The sequence below is a fragment of the Nasonia vitripennis genome, assembly GCF_009193385.2.
Source record: "Nasonia vitripennis strain AsymCx chromosome 3 unlocalized genomic scaffold, Nvit_psr_1.1 chr3_random0004, whole genome shotgun sequence".
Lineage (NCBI taxonomy): Eukaryota > Metazoa > Arthropoda > Insecta > Hymenoptera > Pteromalidae > Nasonia > Nasonia vitripennis.
In genome coordinates, this window is record NW_022279623.1 from 3229374 (window position 1) to 3249165 (window position 19792).

General features: G+C 41.0%; 1 protein-coding gene across 1 annotated transcript in view; it reads left to right on the plus strand.

Moving 5' to 3' along the window:
* The window catches only part of LOC100118554 (head-specific guanylate cyclase), a 40199-nt gene extending 21523 nt beyond the window's left edge, over positions 1–18676 (plus strand). Inside the window, exons 4-11 of the mRNA XM_001602441.5 lie at positions 10088–10433; positions 13143–13575; positions 14795–14974; positions 15696–15834; positions 17003–17169; positions 17258–17401; positions 17824–17978; positions 18060–18676. Of these exons, the coding sequence (XP_001602491.2) occupies positions 10088–10433; positions 13143–13575; positions 14795–14974; positions 15696–15834; positions 17003–17169; positions 17258–17401; positions 17824–17978; positions 18060–18255 (1760 nt within the window). The 3' untranslated portion in view covers positions 18256–18676. The remainder of the gene's footprint in view (positions 1–10087; positions 10434–13142; positions 13576–14794; positions 14975–15695; positions 15835–17002; positions 17170–17257; positions 17402–17823; positions 17979–18059) is intronic.
* The last annotated feature ends 1116 nt before the right edge of the window (positions 18677–19792 follow it).

Below are 19792 nucleotides of genomic sequence, written 5' to 3' on the forward strand. Positions count from 1 at the left end.
AAATAGGCACGCCCTTTTTTGCTACGTACTCCTCTCTAACGAGTGAGAGTAATTATTTGTCCTACTTCACAGACTAATTTAAGCACCGGCGGTAGCACTTGATATAGAAGCTGGTAAAGGTCTCTTTTCGATCTTGCCTAATTGCTACAGATGCAATTCTCCATTCCAGCAGTACGCCAAAGAGCATATTTCAATCTGGAAATCATTCATTTCAAAGGGCTACTCTATAATTCGTGTGGCGCGTCTGTCCAAAAATAACTATGGACTTCAAATTATAGTCACAATCAATTTCAGTGTTGTTCATTTAAAAGCAACGGATCTATATGTATATTCCAGTGAGATTTATTTTCTAAACTTGTTGACGTGGTTTATTTATTAAAATGCCAAATCGGCGTGTTTCCAGAATAGTTCAAAATTTGTATAGCTCCACGTATATAGAGAGAATAACGCTTCGAACACTGTCAGAGTGGAGTCACACGCATGTATAAGCTTATGAATATATACATGAATACTTCGCGAATCCTCGGCATGACGTCGGCTTCGCTGTTTCACGACAGCCAGGTGCGGAAGATGCGATTTGGCAATTTCGTCTCCCCATTCATTCACTAAATCACTGTCGAGTATGAGCCCTTCTAGTTGCATATACTATAGACGCGCTCGCTCATCTGCTTCTCCCGCTCAAGCTTAGAATGTTACTTAGTTATTAGTATAATGGGATCTGCAAGTATACGGTGGTACCAGTATCGATAATACAACGTAATATTGTAAAGTTTGCAACAATATACAGTCATGATCAATAGTCTCGATGAACTATTTTTGAGTAACTGCACGTTGCTCCAGAAATAATAATAAAGATGAGTTAATCGATGATTGAAGCTGTAGATAATTTTCTAATTTCCAGCATAAGCTCCAACTACCTCGGGAAATACCTTTATAATCGAATTAAAGCGGTTACATGGATTTTCGATTTATCTCAATTTGCGGACGGCAGAAGCCGCTATACTACAACATAAGACCAACGTAAGAACCCTTAAAACTTACCGAAACTTACTCCGAGTGGTGCGCTATAATCACAATACTTCGTGACCCAATTACAACTTTAGATTTTGCATACAAGACATCAGAGTTAAGTCTTTTCGATGTTTAATTCAGAAGAAGGATTATAAATTTCTGAGTCATCCGCAAGAACAATTTTATCCCTCGTATAATCACAAACGCCGTATCGAAAAACCCACTGAAAATATATCTTAAACATCGCAAACGTTTCGAATACCGTTTAATTGAAAATTAATCTTTCGGTGCACGTCGTCACCTATAAACCTCCTCCGCAACTTATACACTCGAGCATAACAAATGCAATTATTTCCAAATACTCGAGGTCGCGCGCCGGGCCGAGCTTTCTTTTAATACTAACGAAGCGTTCAAACGACGGCACGCGCGCTCGGTAACTTAAATCCAATTAATTTCTCGAAACGATTCGAGCCGCGATACAAATAAAAATACTCTCCCTCTCCAGCGTTTCGCGGCTCGTTTTGCATGCACTGCAGCGGAGTCGCAGCTCGGCCGCCGACAGCGAGGGAAGCGCGCTGTGTACAGCGTCGTGTAAATTCGTCGCATCAGGGATGCCGCTGCCGGCGCCAATTAGGATTATTGCTGGCTTCCCTCTGTGTGTATACATATATAGCGGCCAAAGCGGCGGGACTCGTCTCATAATTATCCAGAACGATGAATACAAATTCTCGATTCCACTGATTAAATGGATATGAATATGTATTATGCCGAATTGAATGTTTGGCAGTGTGGGAACGTGGGAGGGGGCTCGCATGTAAATCAATGCATTACACGGGGTCTGAATGTAATCGACCCGGACTCGATGCCTCGCATCGCTAAGTGTCGTGCAATTAGGAGAATTTAATGGGTTTGAGCTGGGCCGTGCTATATAAAATAATTAGCCATTCCGTGGCTCTAAACTTTTCATTGCAAAATTACGCGCACCTCGGTATTGGCTGTATCAAGGCACTATACATTCTGCTCTTTGCAATTTACGTAACACTTAATCATCCTGCAACACGGCGTCCTACAATCATTCATGCATAATTAACGTCACCTTCGCACTCATTATTCAAAGCTCCCTCTGCACAGCACACCTCGCGCCGTGCGCGCACACTTCCGATCGTTCTGCTTTACGACTTATTTCGCGTGTCACACGAAGGCACACCGGTATATAATGACAAAAAGAAAACACGACTCGCTTCTTAGACTCAACAATCCGTCTCGGCAAACTCACTATAATCGAACCGCACAGTATACACAGCGTCGGCGTATTTGCGTGCGATCGATCTCCATCCAGCGCTGATGCGTTCCAATCCTCGATTCGCGCATTACAAGCTCATTTCACGAAACGCACACACGCACAGGACAGCATATCGCGGAGCACACACTTCATAAACGTCTCGTTAATCAGGCATGGTCAGGCGATAGCGCCGCGGACAAGTGCGCCGCGTGTTTGCGCGCAAAGTTGGCTCTGGCTCTCAAGATCGAGCGCGAGCTAAGTACGCACGCCTGCAGCCAAAACTATGTCAATGGTCTTTGCCGCGAGCTCGGCGTGCGCGTTTAGTGGCACTGTATGCTAGAGAGTGAGAGAGGGCCGAAGGCGAGCGATGCCGGAGGAAGGATGCAATTATGCGCGATGCGCCTCAAGAGGGAGTGTGTGTACTTTGCCGTATTCACCTGCGTCGCCAGCGTATTTATAGTGGCTGTGATGATGATTAAAACATAAGCGTGATTACTTCCTTTGTCGATCTATACAGTAGTAGAGGGAAAGAGAGAGTTTGTTTGTTTTTTCCTTTTGTTTACCGACGAAGGAAAGTTTGCTCTTGCAATGCACGGGATTATATGATTCTCCGCGGCATGCAGATTTTAGCGGCTCGAGGATCCTTATTGTTTGCTTTTTCGAGGGACGTGACGAATTCTGGACCATTAATTTTGATGGAAATTTACGGGAAGTTGAAAGTTTTAATCGTTTATGCTGACGTGAACGCCAGGGGCGAACGATTGATCGAACGTTATATAGTGCAGTATTATGCGATTGAAATGAAATGAGGCGGTATGAGTGAACGCTCGGAGAAGAACAATTATTGAAAAGAAGAAAATGAAGCGTGCTTGCAATCGCTGTTTAATTTTCTGGAAATATGCGATCAATCGCGTAATTAGCCTGTTTCCATAGAGACAACAGAAAGGAACTCTCGAGTATACGTGGAATGAAATATGTTGACTTATACCAATAAGAGAGCGTATGATTTCTTCCTTGTATACACCTTTTTCCAAGTCTCTGCTCTTAACTTCCAATTCTCTAGTGGCTCGACAGATCACAAATCCTCTGAAGAGATCATTGAGCATCGTCGAGTGTTTTATTTGAAATCGGAGAAATACTTAAACTGTTTACAAATCAAATTGTTGGCCTTATTTTTTCTGTTTAATACTCGAATAATAATGGAGTATTATTTATTTCTAAATTATAAAATCAAACTACATTTATACCTCGATCTTTATTATTATTTAGGGTTAAAGTGGCTCATCATTGATCATAAAAACTATGATAAAACAATATCGGGATGAGTTATGAATATATCATCGATAAACACGGTGAGAAGACGGGCAATATGAATTATTCCCCTCCAGTAGATATTTCGAAAATCGGACGAGCACTTTGATGCATAGCCGAAGCACGGCGAGTACTAGAAAATTGATCAGCAGCCTTGGCACGAAGTGCGAACTCAAATTGGTTGAGAAATTGCCGACCATATTTTTCGAAAAATCTGCATTATTCCATGCCCGCGAGAAACGAGGCTCGCGAGACGCATACGGAAAGGAAGAGATGCATATATACGCGCGTCCACTATAGTTTCTCTCTATCTTTCTCTATCCTTCGTCAAGGACGTGCATGTTTTACAAAACCTGCATGCAAAGTGAACTTGCCGATTCTGCACAAGGGACCAGCGAGAGTAACCGCTGCACTGTACGGCAGAGTGTACAGTACACATACATATATGGTATATAGGTATACAGGAGAGCAATAGCAGAGAGTGAAGCTGGGGCCGAGACTGAGACTATGAAGCGACATCAGCTGAAACTTGCAGACGCGTGTTTCCCGCGAGCTTCCACGGCTTTTGGTCCATTTCGAAGATTGACTTACAACGATAAGTGGAAGATAGTAAGAGACGTCGGATGAATAAGATAGAGTGTTTTCTTTAATATACTTTCACAGATACACACCGCACTTTTATTTCGTGTCAGACACTTCAGCAGAAGCGCTTGACACTATTTTCACTCGACACACGAAGATTTTATATAAAATTAGACTTGGCGCAGTGCGCTGCGCGCACTGTAGTAGACTATAATTTCATTAACTTATTAAATGGAATATAAATACTTGATTGATATTTTTAATATTTGTTTTCTATCACGGAAATATATCAAACTTTACAATATATGATTCATTTCGCGCTCATATAAATTTCAAAATTGCCGCGGTTTCGTCGCCAACTTCCTTTTAAAATTTTAAGGTTATGTCTCGAGAATAGAATAGTCTCGAGAGTAGAATATCTCTAGAATATTATAAATACACAAATTATAATTTGATATGTATTATAGTATTATATTACATTTTTAATATTAGAATCAATTTTAGAAATTAAAAACAAATCAAAAAATTCTAACGATACTTTTGACGCATGCGCACTACATGAGCCAATCATATTGACGCATTCTTGGCTTCACTTCATCCGGTCATGACTTTTTTATATAGGGATAATATGATGCAGCGCCACTGCAGTCTCTTCGTTTTGATTTAATTCTCGCTGTAACTTTGCAAATTAAGTTCCTTTGCACAGCAAGATCTTTTGATATCCTGGCAGGATGTTTTGGTTTATCAGTGTATTAAACGTTGATTACATCTCGGTGTTTATTAACGATGAAAAGAGCTTTTCGTTGAAATACGGCTCAAAATTATAAGCAGAAATTTATACAGTGAAATCCAAGTTTCACCGCCGCGATAGTCGACTCTAGACCCAACCTCGAGAATCACGCTGCAATAAAAAAAGGGGGCAGCGACGGCCCAACCCCGCGCGTCAGCCAAACATTGCTCTACTCTGCTGACCTGCGCGTCGGCTGAAAAGTCGTAAACTAAGAAACAAGGAACCGTTTTTTTTTCTAACACGTGTTGCCTCTTGAGAATTTCATTTGCGTTCTAGCAGCTCATTTCCTCGAGTGGCCTATCGAAATGCGCCTAATTTGAACGAATACGAGGCTTTTTCCTGGACGTGATTCCCGTAATGTATGAGGTAAAAAAATTGCAGCAAAAAAAGCCAAGCCTTTTTAGTATTTGTGGCATTTGTGGTAGATCTAATGATAAAATAATAAATCACTCCCTTTTTTCTAAAGTTTTAGGTGTTCGTTATGTCACCTCTTTGTATAGTAAATCAGATGCTTAAACAAAGATAATATTCATTTTTGATACTTCGAGTACTTACTAATTATAGTATAGTGCGAGCTTTTATAGCTGTTTTCGAGTTGATCAGTGGATTGTGTCAATATTAGCACAAAGCAAACTTACTAACTATATAACTCTTGTGAATTTCCAAGCGCATCAAACATGATTTTCCTGGTAATAAATCATTGATCCAGCCGTTTGTATGTCTCATAATATATGGCAATTGAAGATACCAGTATTAAATCACTGATTTAATACCGTTTTTGTTTTACAAATTATAATGAAATCTGTTAGAAATTGCAGTATGATAATAAATTTTATTAAACTCTGTTCGATCTGCCAAGATTTAAAACAAAAGCTTATTGTTAACTTTTAATACGTATAATTACAGCCAGTCCACGAGGGATCAAGCGATAATTCAATACTTTTGAAACTCCCATATCAAACGGTAGTTATACCTATCACACAATTCTAGACGAATTAACGCAAACTCAGACAATAAACGCCTTCTTACACACTCCGTTCGAAACGTAGCGCAGATTTCAGTGGGAGAGATGTTTATCTAACGAACTAGCACATCCGCGCTGTTTCAAACGTAAAACGTTCAGTTTCAAAGTAAAGTCGCCAGAGTTGGAGAATTCAATGTTTTAACTTTTAAGCAATTGGAAATAGGAATTCGACGAAAAGTTTCGGAGGCAGTTTGTGGCCTTAATATTTAATGACCGCAAATAGCGTTTGGATTCGCGTCGCAAGTCCACGCAGATTTTAAATTCTTTCAGCGTATGATTTCTGGTATATGCGCGGGTAATTGAATGAATTCCACGCCACAAACTCATCCATTTTATCCTAAGCCAGATGCGCACTGTAGTCTCGAGCGCACTTTTCTTATTACTTAACCACACTTTAACAGCTCCTCCAGCGCTTAGAATCAACAAATTTTGAGCAAACTTCTTCCGAAACTAGAAATTTCTCCTTCGAAGCGCGGATACATGTGCCCGAAATCTTACCTCTCCGTCGAAAAAGCTCCTGATCTTCCGATATTAAAATCTGCTTGACGCGCGCGTATACACGCAAGAGGTCGCTGCGTAGGAGCGGTGAAATTTTTCATCGTTCATAGTTCGAGTATATAGGGATAAAAAAAGTTCGGACGCGACCCCGAGTACCAGCGCTCGCACATATAGCATAACACTTCTTTTATTTCCGCTCCTCGAGAATACATAGGCGGTGCAGCTAGACGGAGCTCAGCTGTACCTAGCTCGCGTTTGCACGTACCGCCGGGTAAATAAACAGTAAGATTTCTACGAGCTGCACGTGCGCAATATCCAGGATGTATGAAATCGCGCCTGGGGCCACGCCTCCACCTTGCTCGGCTTTCCGAAACGCGCGACGGCTCTCTGTGTACACTTCTCGCTGTTTATACAAACTGCATATACATACATACATATATATACACACAAAACCGGTGTATATATATATATATATATATATATATATATATATATATATATACACAACCGGTAGTAGTACTCCTGAGCAAGCTTCTTTCATCTTTCGACGCCGAGCGCTGCACCATCGCGAGAATTCGAAACGAGACTCTTCATTTTCGCCCCAACGAATGGCAAAAGTGTGTTCGCTCGCGCACTTGAGCGTCCACTCGAAAACGCACGCGAGACGCCTGCCGTGTATCTTCCGAGTATGGGCATTCGCGCGCGGCTGAAAAGCTCAATCCATGTTTATGCCGATGAGTCGCGCGTACATAACGTATAGATAAGTATAACGACGCGAGTTTACGCGGCAGCGGCATGTCCTCGTCTGGCTTTTATTCGCTGAAAAATGGGATCTTGATTCTCTTTTTTTTTATCTTTATAATTGCGCTTTTCAGTCGCGCGCGGGCTTTTTCAATTTGAAACGCTTTTAAAGGACTTGAAGCCCGCTGCAGCCACGGGGAGAGTTTTAATGTGCGTCGCCCGCGAGTTTATTCTCGCAGTGATTTATACGCGATACTTGACTAGATAAAAGTTAAGCGTTCGAGGGGTATACCTATATTACAGCTGTGCGTTTCGCTAAACGCTATGAAAACAAATTTAAAGAGATAGGAACTTTACTTTGAATTATTACGACGGCGCATATAGTGCGTTTACCTTAGACATTATAAAATACTGCATTTTTATTGCAGCACGTATAACCTCTTGTGTGCGAGCACGATAAACGAGCTTTCTGGGAGTATGGAGAATTTATAGAGATGGCAACGTTTTCGTACGTCTTGTGTTTTAAGCGTTAAAAAGGTCACTTGCAGGAAAAGTTCGATACGAAATACGACAGTAATCCAAAAATTGACGTATGAAAGAGTGAAAATGTTTCATATATAAATATGATTTTTTGGTTAATACTCAATCTCCTACAAAAAAAAACCCGAGCTTTCATAAGCCGCGTATTTCGTGCTTTACACAACGTCGCACGACCGTTTCATTACGGCAAATATCGGAAAATTGCCCTTTCATTTACGCGCTGAACCGCGCGCCAAATCCCGTACAGATCCGAGGGTAAACCGCGCGCGGCCCGAGTCTCAAAAATAATGTCAAACGAGCGCGCCGCGGCGAGCATCATAAACTCGTAAAGCAGGTTTCTCGAGGCGATAGAGCAATATTGCCGGGCGTATAGCTGCCACTGGTAGAACAAAGAAGAATGAAAAAAGTGGTCCACATCTAGGTCGAAAACATTTATAGCGCAATTTTGCCAGTGGGAAAGATTTGTCGCGCGTCATTTCGACGAGCGAAAGAAAATGATCGCACACAGTGAAGCGTTATCTGTCTTTCCGAAAATAGCTCTTTGCTTCTCCCGCTTTGGAGCGCGAGCGTAATGTATTACCGCACTTTTGTTTTCTCTTAATACCGCGATGAAAACGTGGGATGAGCGTAATGCACGAGTTTCGCGGCGATACGTTTTAAACGAAGTTCTCCGCAGAGATGATAGATCGCAACGGAGCTTTTTTGTAAACAGTTTCAACAGATCGATAGAAGCGTGCACATCCCGAACCGTAACGATAATTCGCTGCAGCGAAATCGGTAAAGCAATATTTGCATCGCGTGTAAATACACGCCAGGCGACGAGCAATAAGTTGCGCGTCATTGGATTTGCCGCCATATTTTCATACATCCTGCCACGAGCGTATAATTCACCGCTGAACTCTCTAATAATCCGCGCGGCCGAAGTAAATTCGAATAAATCATCGCGAAAGCATATCGACTCGCTCGCTCGCTCGCGCTCCTGGTTGCACACATACACTGTGCAGCGGCGGGCCTGTCCTTTGGTGTCTCTCGCGCGCGTATTACAAACCGTGTACCGATGCATGGACGCCCGGCTTCTGGAAATCGATGACGGGTATATAACGCGCGAGAGTTCGGCTCTCTCACTCTCGCGGTGACATTAGAATTAGGACGAGTATTGATGTCCGCGTCCGGAATGCGCTCATGGAACTGCTCTCGCGAACTTAACTATAGGGGAACAGGAAGAGGAAGATGGAGAGTCTCCGCAAGCTCGTTCATGCGCGCACCTATATATACATACCTATACCTATACCTATCGCTATGTACGTATGAATGTGCAAGTATGAGCGCGCGAGTGAGTTGAGGGAGAGAGAGAGAGAGAGCTGGGCGGGAGGAGAGAGAAATGGCGCTCGCGTTCTCGTTTTATCGATCGGCCGCGAGCTTGCGAAGAGCTTGCTGCTGCTGCGCGCCGACTGTGCAGCAGCATATAGCGCCGAGAGGCTATATAGCGGTGATGCCCCGATAATGTAACGGCCTTCCGCGTACGAGTTCGCGCTTACGCACACGCGGACGTACTCGCGTCTATTCAGAGAGAGCTGAGAGACAGAGACAGAGACGCGCGCGCTTATAGCCCCGCCATTTGTCGCTTGATTGACCAGCCCAGCACAATGGCTAACGAGTATATAGCGCATTAAAGCCAAGGAAATCGGGAAGTTCGTTGAATCAAACGGCTATGCATCATCCAAATTTCGCCGAGGGATTGTACAATAATGAGACTCCGCGATCCTCGCGTCTCGAGCGCGCGGAGCTTTATAGGAGTCTGTACGTTTTGAAATTCGGGATCGCCGAAATTAACCCTCGGATTACGCGCGCATTTTTAAAACTGTTCTCGGAGCACGAATCACGAAGGCATACAGGGCATATAATACGAATGTAATATACAGCGGGGAGTGCGACAATACGTGCGCGTTCAAAAATGAGTGAATTTTCAGCTTAATTGACGGACTTGTACAGCCTCACCATCAGAACTAATGAATTCGAACGCGCTCGCTGAATGCCCGAAGTAATAAACTTGAATTAAATCAGCGAGTGCAAACCTGAACGAACTCGAAAATCTCATTAAATACGCGCCGGCACCTACATATACGTACAGCGCTCGTTCAAAATGACATTTTCTTCGCCAAATGCTCGGCGCGCGCTGCAGAATTTCGAATCAAAACTTCAGCCTCCATCACCACGGCGCACTATGCGTCCAGAATTGATTAAAATTACACGCGACATAATTCGATCGTCGTTGGGTGCATCATGACCTTTGAATATATTGTTCCAGATATCGACGCGAACGACTTCCTGGACAGGCTGGGCCAGGAAGTGATCGCAACCGCGTGCGTAGGCCTGCTGGAGCGAGCTTTCCGGTGTCTGGGCAACGATCTCGCGGCCTTCCTCACGACCCTCGACGGCGTGAACGACGTTGTCCAGCACCAATCGGGCTCAGAGACAGAAGCCGAGTTCGTCTGCATTGCGACTCCCGGAGCGCTGGAGCTGCACTTCACGACAGACCACCCGTCCATAGCATACCTGCTGGTTGGAAGCCTCAAGGGCATCGCCCGGCAATTTTATAACGACAAAGCCGACGTGTACATACTCCCGGATCCCTATAATACCAAGTTTTTTAGGTGAGTTTTCATTCTGCTGAGATTTTATTTATAGGTGTAATTTATATTTTTCTAGTTGTGAGTGTACTGTAGATGAACAGTTTCAACTCACGGACGTCAAATGGCTGGTAAAAAAAAAACAGAAAACGAGGAATGATGCATCGAGCTGGAATCGGAATTCTATTTGCGCGGATATTTTTAGCACGTGTTTGCTATTAAAGCTATGTCTGACTATATTTACCTAGTTTCAGTAGCTGGTGTATAAATATTGAAAGATATACTTATGAGGAATTCCAGAAATCGCATATCATCTGATTAGCATTTCACAAAGTTTAGAGTAGATATTTTAATATTTCGTCGAATGGCGCTCAAATAACGTCGAAACTATACGCAACTAATTTGAATGCCAGCTGCGGAAATATTAAAATACGAATTTCAAACTTTGTAACAGTATAGATAATTGCACAACCCAAGGTAACTATGTCGTACTTTATCCAAATGTAGTCTCTGCTGTTAATTGCAGCCAAATTAGTACGTAATATATTATGGCAGGAAATGTTTCATTTCAATCAACTGTCGTACCAAGTTATTTCATTGCGCAATAACCTGAATAGATATTACATAACTTTTATTTAATTTTGATATTTCGATTCTCGTTGAAATTCCTCCCTGGGAAAAGACTGCATTGATTCATACGGCCATTCGCTCCTTAATCACCAAAAAACAGTAGCCGCATTACACACTTCGTAAATAAAGCTCCGGAATATTCCGTGTCCGTTCGCTTTCGCATTTATTCTGAATGACCCTCTCGGAGATGTATTTTCCCGCTATTACCCCAGGAAATTTTCCGCGTGATAGACAAACGCATCCCCACGTACTTTCACGCAGGGGAGAAAAAGAGGGAGAGCTAGAAATAGAGGAGTAAAGCGCAGAGATTGAAACGGGAGAAACGCGGAGGAAAGAGAGATAGAGAAAGTACTTTTTTGTGCTCGGGTTGATTGCATGGCGCAATGCCAAACCGAAGTACTTCAATTAACAGAGCCATGTTTCTTAGTTTGGTGATCCTTTTCGAGTGCATGTAGAGGGCTTTATCGATAGAAAGTAATTTGCTCACATACGGCTTGATGTATTTCCTCTTGAATTCCCTCCCGTCCGAGCTCCCGTTTCTATTTGGGGCATAATATAATATGATATCGGCGCTGCCTATTCACTTTCGAGCGCATTGTTTCGTAGATTAAAGGTCCGTTTATAATGAACACTCGGTTTGCCAAACGCTCGATGAATAGGTTGAATATTTTTTAAAATAGAACAAAAATCTTTTGAGGGATAAAAGTAGAACACTGGGTGTTGTTTCAGTGGAGTATCAAAAAAAAAACGCGAACAATCACACACTGTATTTATAGCCATCGCACGCTCAGAATTCATGGAATAAAGTCGGCAGTCATTAAATACATATAACATCGCGACGTTATAAACTTTTTTGACGCCCTCGCTCTCTCTCAGTTTCTCCAGTCGTGAAGCACTTCGCGCACTTTCTTGCAGCTCGGTTATCCATCAATCTTTAATCCTTCTCGCTTCTTATCCTCGTCCCTACACCTTCTCGCGCTTCTCAACGCTTACTCTTTTTCTCCTTCCCTCTTTTTTTCAAAGTATCAGCGATGGACTGTCTGCTGACCCACACGTGTGAAAACGTGCCCATTTCAAGACCTACAGGGCAACCCGGGTCTCTCTCTCTCTCTCTCTCTCTCTCTCTCTCTGAATAGCTGCGGACGAGAGATAGGAGAATCTCGCGCTCTCTAGTAAAAGGGCAAATATTGACCGCGAAATTGGCGGCAAATATTTGAAGTTAGTTTTCGTGAGTTGCCCGATACCTGCTACGCTACAGGCGCTCGTATGGTGTGTGTGTGTGTGTGTGTGTGCACCGGGCAGCTCTTCACCTCCGAGCTGTCTACTTCAGTTTCCCTCCCGCAGGCGACTGTCCCGACATTTTTCGCGCTCCTTGCCCGCATATAAGCGCGAAAGCGAGTCCTCCAGAGATATGTACATGCGCCTAGCCTCCGTGAAAAATGAAAGGCTGCGCCTGACAGCTCGGCGACCAACTTGTGTGTCCCTTCTCAACGTCCGGATACTCGGCGCTCGGCAGCGATAAGGTTTTAGCTTGATAACTCTTGAAGTGGATTATCGGTGTTTCAAAGTTACATATAAGCCGATGCACACGTGTCTCTACATTACGTTTCCCACATTGTTGTACCTATACTGTTCAGACAGTACGTTCCACGCGCGAATTAAATTTGTTTCTGCATTCTGCCCGCACGGCTCGGTGTCGGTGTAGCTGGTATACGGAAGCGTGATATTGAAAATTGCATTTGAAAAGCTCGTCGTGTCTGAAATGAGAAAAGTGCGCAGCTCGCAAAGTTTGCAAATCATCAAGAATATAAATGACTTTATAAACTCAAAAAATGGAGTTATCAATCCTCGCAGTGTACAAGCGGATCTGTATTGCGCGAGCTAACGTAACGAGATTTCGAAGAAAACTATATCTGGATGAATAGGCGCTAGTGAAATTCCGAAAGCTCGATCCACGCTAACAATAAAAGCCTTTTCCAGCCAAGCCATTCGACTTGTATATGTACACACATACACACACACATATATATATATATATATATATATATATATATGGGCGTATGTGTAAATTTAATGGATCGCTCGGTCGTATTCACGTTACAGATATCGCATAACGCCCGAGCACTTCAGCAGCGAAATAAGTACAGCGAGCACAACGACGACGACGACGACTACGACGACGAGAAGGACAGACGAGGACGAGGACGATGAGGAGGCGGAGGAGAAGGAACGTCACGCGTCCCATTTGCTGTCGCACGAGGCCGCGGATCTGCGCATGGGGGTGCCGAGCTTCTGCAAGGCCTTCCCCTGGCATTTCGTCGTCGACCGGAATCTCGAGTTCGTACAGCTCGGAGTGGGCTTCATGCGTATCTTCGGCCATCAGCTGAACAGGGACGGACGCGACATCTCCACCTACTTTCTCTTCACGAGACCCAGAGGCGTGACCCTGACCTTCCACGAGATCCTCAAGAGGTCCAACACACCCTTTGTACTCACGCTGCAGAAGCCGCCCGGGGCTGACCAATTCCAGGCTGAGGTGGGCTATAATTGGATGTTTATTTCGAACGACTCTGCAACGCAGCATAACGCACTTCCCGGATGAAAAGAAAGAATTATTATTTTTAACCTGCGTACGTCATCAGAGAGCCGCTCCGGTGCGGAAAAGGTTTATGATGCGAACAATTTTAGCAGGTTTGTTCGGTTTAAATTTTCGGTTGAATCTGATCTCAGCTAAAGTTTATCTTATTCCTACTAACATTACGAGTATTCATTGCAAAACTTTCGAGCGGATGTGAGCTGTAGAAATATTGAGAAAGCTGATATCAAGCATAAAACTATGATATTATACTCTATCAAAAAGTATGCAAATGAGTTCATGAATGTTTATAATATGACACTTCTGACAATGTTGGTTTTTCATTTGCTTCGTAAAATAATCGGATCGCAGTGTGTACCGTAACAAGCAAAGTGTATTTTAATCAGTATGAATACGTGATTACAAAAGCACTTGCATGAAAATTATTCCCTCGGATATGTTTTCATTCACTGCAATCTCTTCTGAATATGGAGTTTTTTAAAGGAATTTCCGAGATTCATTAATAATACTGTTATTTTAAATTATACCTCCAAAAATAGAAACATAACACTGTTTTACGAAGCGCTCATCAGATTAAAAATCGAACAAAGCTTCTTACGAGTTAAACGAGTCTCATATATGGAAAAACGAGTAAGTAAGCGACTGCCGTTGAAAGTGAAATCACATGTTGTTTGCATTTCATGTCCTTTACTTACGAGCAGTATCGTAAATCCTTATTGAAAGTCTTGTATTGCTCATTATTTGACTTATCAATCGAACGTATATACATCGCAAAAGAAAACCATTTCAAAGCTCATCTGCGGTTTTAGCAAAAAAAAATTTCGTTTTTAAATCAAATATTGTTTTTTTTTTATTACATGTGGTAAATAAAAAAGCCGTATAAATACTTCAATGAAAGCTTTGATTAATAATTCATTCTTTGTTAATTTCACTTTTTGGTGGAGTTGTAAATTAAATTCCGTATAGTTCGCGTTATTCGAGCTCGCGATAACAATCAATTTTTCATTACCGTAGAGAAAAAAAAACTTAAACGCGAAAAAAATTATACCAGTTCTTCAAAAGCACGTAATAGTAGTGGCTCTTCTGCGAAGGATTATAAAACTTTCACAAGAAAGTCGCATTTATATATAAGTCCTAATCTAATTTTCTATTATTAAAGGGCCTCGAATTCAAAGGACAAATGGTGCATTGTCCGGAATCCGACTCTATCCTCTTCGTCAGTTCACCTTTTCTAAATGGATTAGAAGGACTTACAGGTCGCGGCCTCTTCATATCGGATATTCCACTTCACGATGCAACGAGAGACGTTATTCTCGTCGGCGAGCAAGCGAGAGCTCAGGTAAACTAATCAACGAGCTTGGAATTTGCACAGAGAAATTTCATCACAAAATAAGTATTTTCTATGATTCCCTTCTCTCATTTCAAGCATTTTAAGAGTTTTATATCAGACTCATTGAATTTGCACCAATTACATTCAGTATTTTCTATTTTAACTATATACGTCGCGCGTTCTTTGAAAGCTTCTTTTAACCTTAATGGTAGAGTAATGTCGTTTAAATTTTGATCACTCACCACAAGCTGGACTTTGACAATATCATGATTAAATCACTAAAATTTCAATGTAATCGTATAGTAAAGTGTAGTGATCGCACTATTACAACATTGCATATTGTGTATCGACAACGCGAAGAGTCACAAAATTAACAACACTCATACTTTTTAATGTAACCGATGCACGCTAGAAAACCCAGTACTTTAAAATATTAAACACTTCGGTGAAATTTCTATAGACTACGAGTACACATCTAGAATATCAAGAAAAGCTCTGCATGCGTACGTTTCATTTCGATAAACAGTGCTGCTGAGGCACTCGGCCTACATTTTCCACAAAAATGATGGTAGCCATTCACTCGTGAAATTACGAGTCTTTTGTAATATTCACGCAACGGCTGCATCGTATCTCCCCGAGTATATCAGACGTATACTCTCATACATACTTCAGTAACGCAAACCCGTGTGGTATTATCAGACAAAAGTGCATTCTGTATTCCCGTGTGCAGGACGGCTTACGGCGACGCATGGATAAATTGAAGAGCTCCATTGAAGAGACGAACCGAGCTGTCGATGCCGAGAGGGAGAAAAACGTCAGCCTCCTCCATCTTATCTTCCCACCGGATATAGCGAAACGCCTCTGGCTCGGTACGTATCTATACACACAGAGTTACTCCGAGAAAACTCTCGAGCGTACCTATCTGTATCGGCAAAACCCGATCAATTTCGTTTTCCGCAAATTGACATCCACGAGAACGGACAATAACCGAGCTCGGCTTCAAAGGAATACGAGATTTTAAGCTTCCTTCTTTGCAGCTAGCTCGTTAATTTTTTTCGCTACGTCTGTTTATTATCTCTGTACAGTCCGCGAATATTTGTATTGTAATGAACGTACCAATTTAACGACAACCTATATCCGATAAAACTTGAAAAACACATCCACTGCAGAGACCAAAACATGAATAGATTTGAAAGCAAAGCCGTTACATTACAATAGTGCGACAGGCATTGCTGTTACGAAAAGCAATGGAAATGAGGTTTCCCATCTTTCTGAATCCCAATTGTCGAAGGGAAATATATTACGCAGTTATGAAACGAATCCTGAAAAAAGTACAATACAAAGCAATGAAACGCTTGCAATCATCAGAAGGATAGTTGTTTGCTTTATGTGACGCAATGTCGTTAAACGATACCACAATGAATAGCGTGCAATAAAAAATTACTCGTGAAAGCTTCGCACACGGGCTAACAGTCATACATGCAGTAAAAAGGAATGAGAGTGAAAAAAAAGATATACATAACAAGATAAGTCTCTTCGATAGAACACGCGCGCGTGTTCACAACTCTCCAATTTTGCGATATCTTCACAGGCGACTTGGCCTGCATAACACGCGAGAAACAGCATACGAGCGTGTATTGAACGCGGGACTTGCACTAGCTTCGGTTTACTGTCGACTTTTACACCGGGACAACCGAAGTTTTTTATGCTTTATTGCACAGGACATATTTTATTTTACACGGGTAGAGTACCCACGTTATTCACATCAATTTAAAAAGCCTGGAAAGTAATTTTAAGTGCTAATTAATAAAACATAAAGTTTAGGGAAGAAAAACGTGCCAAGTGGTAAACCACTCAGTTCCAACATACTTCACTGAAGTATCTTTATTAAAATATCGTTGAATCAAATTTAATGACAAAAATACGATACATTTTTGCAACTGAAAGAAAACAATTTTAGCAAAATATTATATAATACGCTGAATGATGTACATTGAAAATGAAATACTTTCATACAAATCTATTTTTTCATTGCAGGTGAGACTATTGAAGCAAAGAATTATGCAGATGTTACCATGCTTTTTAGCGACATCGTCGGCTTCACAGCTATTTGCTCGACGGCAACACCCATGATGGTCATAAATATGCTTCAGAATCTTTATCAACAGTTTGATTCATATTGCGGACAACTTGATGTCTACAAGGTGAGCTTTAAGAAATATGTTTTTCAATAAGTTTTAATACTTTTTTGAGCCCCTTGTATGTGTTTACGCATTAATATTTAATATTCAGGTGGAAACCATAGGAGATGCTTACTGTGTAGCGTGTGGCCTGCACAGAAACACGAGCACACATGCGCAGCAAATTGCATGGATGGGATTAAAGATGATTCAAACTTGTACCCAGCACTCAACCCATGATGGCAAACCCATTAAGGTACGTAGGATACATGTACTTACCTATCGGGCCATTTGTCGTAATAATATCGACGTGCAGCGATGCTTGGAAATACGTATTACCAGAGATGAGTATATCACACGCGGCGAGTCTTGACGCTGCTGCCACCTGGTACTCAGCCACGAAATGTAGTTCTTCATTCCACAGCATGATAAAGAAACTCACTGTAATTTTACTTTTATCTTTCGTAAGCATTCTAGAGCGAGTTTATATCTATTTTTTTTAAATTTTTAAATTTTTCTGTTTGTTTTTTTTATCTTTTATCTAAGAAATGTGTAAATAAGTCAATAGGTATTGTACACGTATATATTTATTGCTGAAATGGAATTCACAAGTTTAAACGACAAACCAATGCCAAGTGTTAAAAAATTTGTTAATAATATTCGCTACTACTTGTCTAGATGAGAATTGGCATCCATACTGGCATGGTATTAGCTGGCGTCGTTGGAAAAAAAATGCCTAGGTATTGTCTTTTTGGCCACAACGTCACCATAGCTAATAAATTTGAATCATCGAGCGAACCGCTCCGAGTAAACATTAGCCCCACTACATATGAGTAAGTTATGCAGTCAAAAATTGTAGCATGCTGTTGCAATACTTCAAATATTTTATTTTAATCGAAACTTTGCTGTTTCAGATTTTTAATGCAAGGGCCTGGATTCATTCTAGAGGAAAGGTCTCGAGATAATCTACCGAAAGAAATGCCGCGTGATACCGAAGGAACGTGCCATTTCTTGAACGATTACAAACATCCAGAAGTCGAAGAAAACGAACCATTAGACACTCATATACAGGCCGCTCTCAATGAACTCGGAATAAATGGTAGTCAGTAGATTCGACGTCCAATGCATCATACAAGGAAAACAAGCAAGGCTAAATGCTCGCAAAAATATAAAATTGTACCGAATAAATATGTATATGATCGACCGAGGAGTCGTTAAATTCATGAACAACGTGTAAAGATTTACGATTCGCGGGTGATTAAGATATTATACTTTTAAGGGTAATAGGATTATAATGCAGACAACTTCATGAGTCGAAAATTACATTCTATTAACTGTAACTATCGTACCAACACTGTACCAACTTTTCATGATATTATTTTACTTAAAAATATTTTATTATTTGTACACAAATCATTGTAGTTGTGTAAAGTAACTGCTATATTTAACAAATGAGCTGTAAAATAATAATACGCGTAAAAAAATCATTTTTGTCCACATTATAACAAATAAATCACACAGAATACGTAAAGTTAGCCTTTCATTCCTGATGTTTTATTTTGTGTTTATATTTCGTTATGATACGTTACTAACAATATATTACATAAAATTAAACATTTTAGAAAATGTCGCAGTTTAAATTTAAAACTAAATTTCTTAGTTTCTTTACTTTTAAAAGTTCGTTGCCTCATCTACGCGAGCTTTTCATGCAACCTTATCTGGTGCTGATTCAGTCCATACAATGCCTTTCTGTCCAATTTCTAGTAGCTCCGATTGTATATGTATAGTCCTTCTACCTGCGTCTAAATCTATCTAGAGATGAAATCTGGTAATAGATAACAGCATACGAGTGACACACGAAGCATGTTCAATTGTGCTAGTGATTTAGAAATTATACAATTTGCTATCTTACGTAATTAAATGCGCTACGTGCGCAAGTATAGCATAAGCGGCCGAAGCGTCAGCATGCCAAGCAAGGTAGTTTTAGCATTGGTGGTACACTACTACCACCTATTTTCACATGGCACAGAGGCGGAGAGTTTGACGGTTACGAAAGGGCTTGTGAAAGGACCAGGCCAAAACAGCTTTGTTTTGGTAAGTGATTGTTTCGCTGTAGCAGTCCACACGTATGTACATTAAAATTATGTTCAATTTGGACTCACAACAGTATTAATTTTAAAATAATGTGTGGTACATAAGTAAGTTTCGAACTTTGGTTTAGGAAGGTCAAGATTCTACTTAATCGAGTATAATCAAGTAAGTTGTTAATGAAAAAAATTAAGATTATGAATTTTCAATCCAAACGTATACTTAGTTGATTTGTTTCCATAAAAATTTTAAATAAATAAAAGAATTTAAATCAATTTTCTTTTTTTAAACATTCTGGGTGCATAGCCGTTTCTTTAATAATTTTGTGTCATATCATTCATTCAATCATTGGGTTGACATGTTTCATAAAAGTTTGACATTATGTGATTACGACTTGTAAAAATTTAATTTTATAATTATATAATAAACTGCTTACTTTAAGAAAATTCATTATCAGTTGTGTGGTCTAGCCATAACTCCGTCGTGACGTGAATAAAGCAAGCTTGAAAAATTGCTGTCTTCTTTGAAAGGGTAAAAGTTTCATTTAAAAACAGTTCGT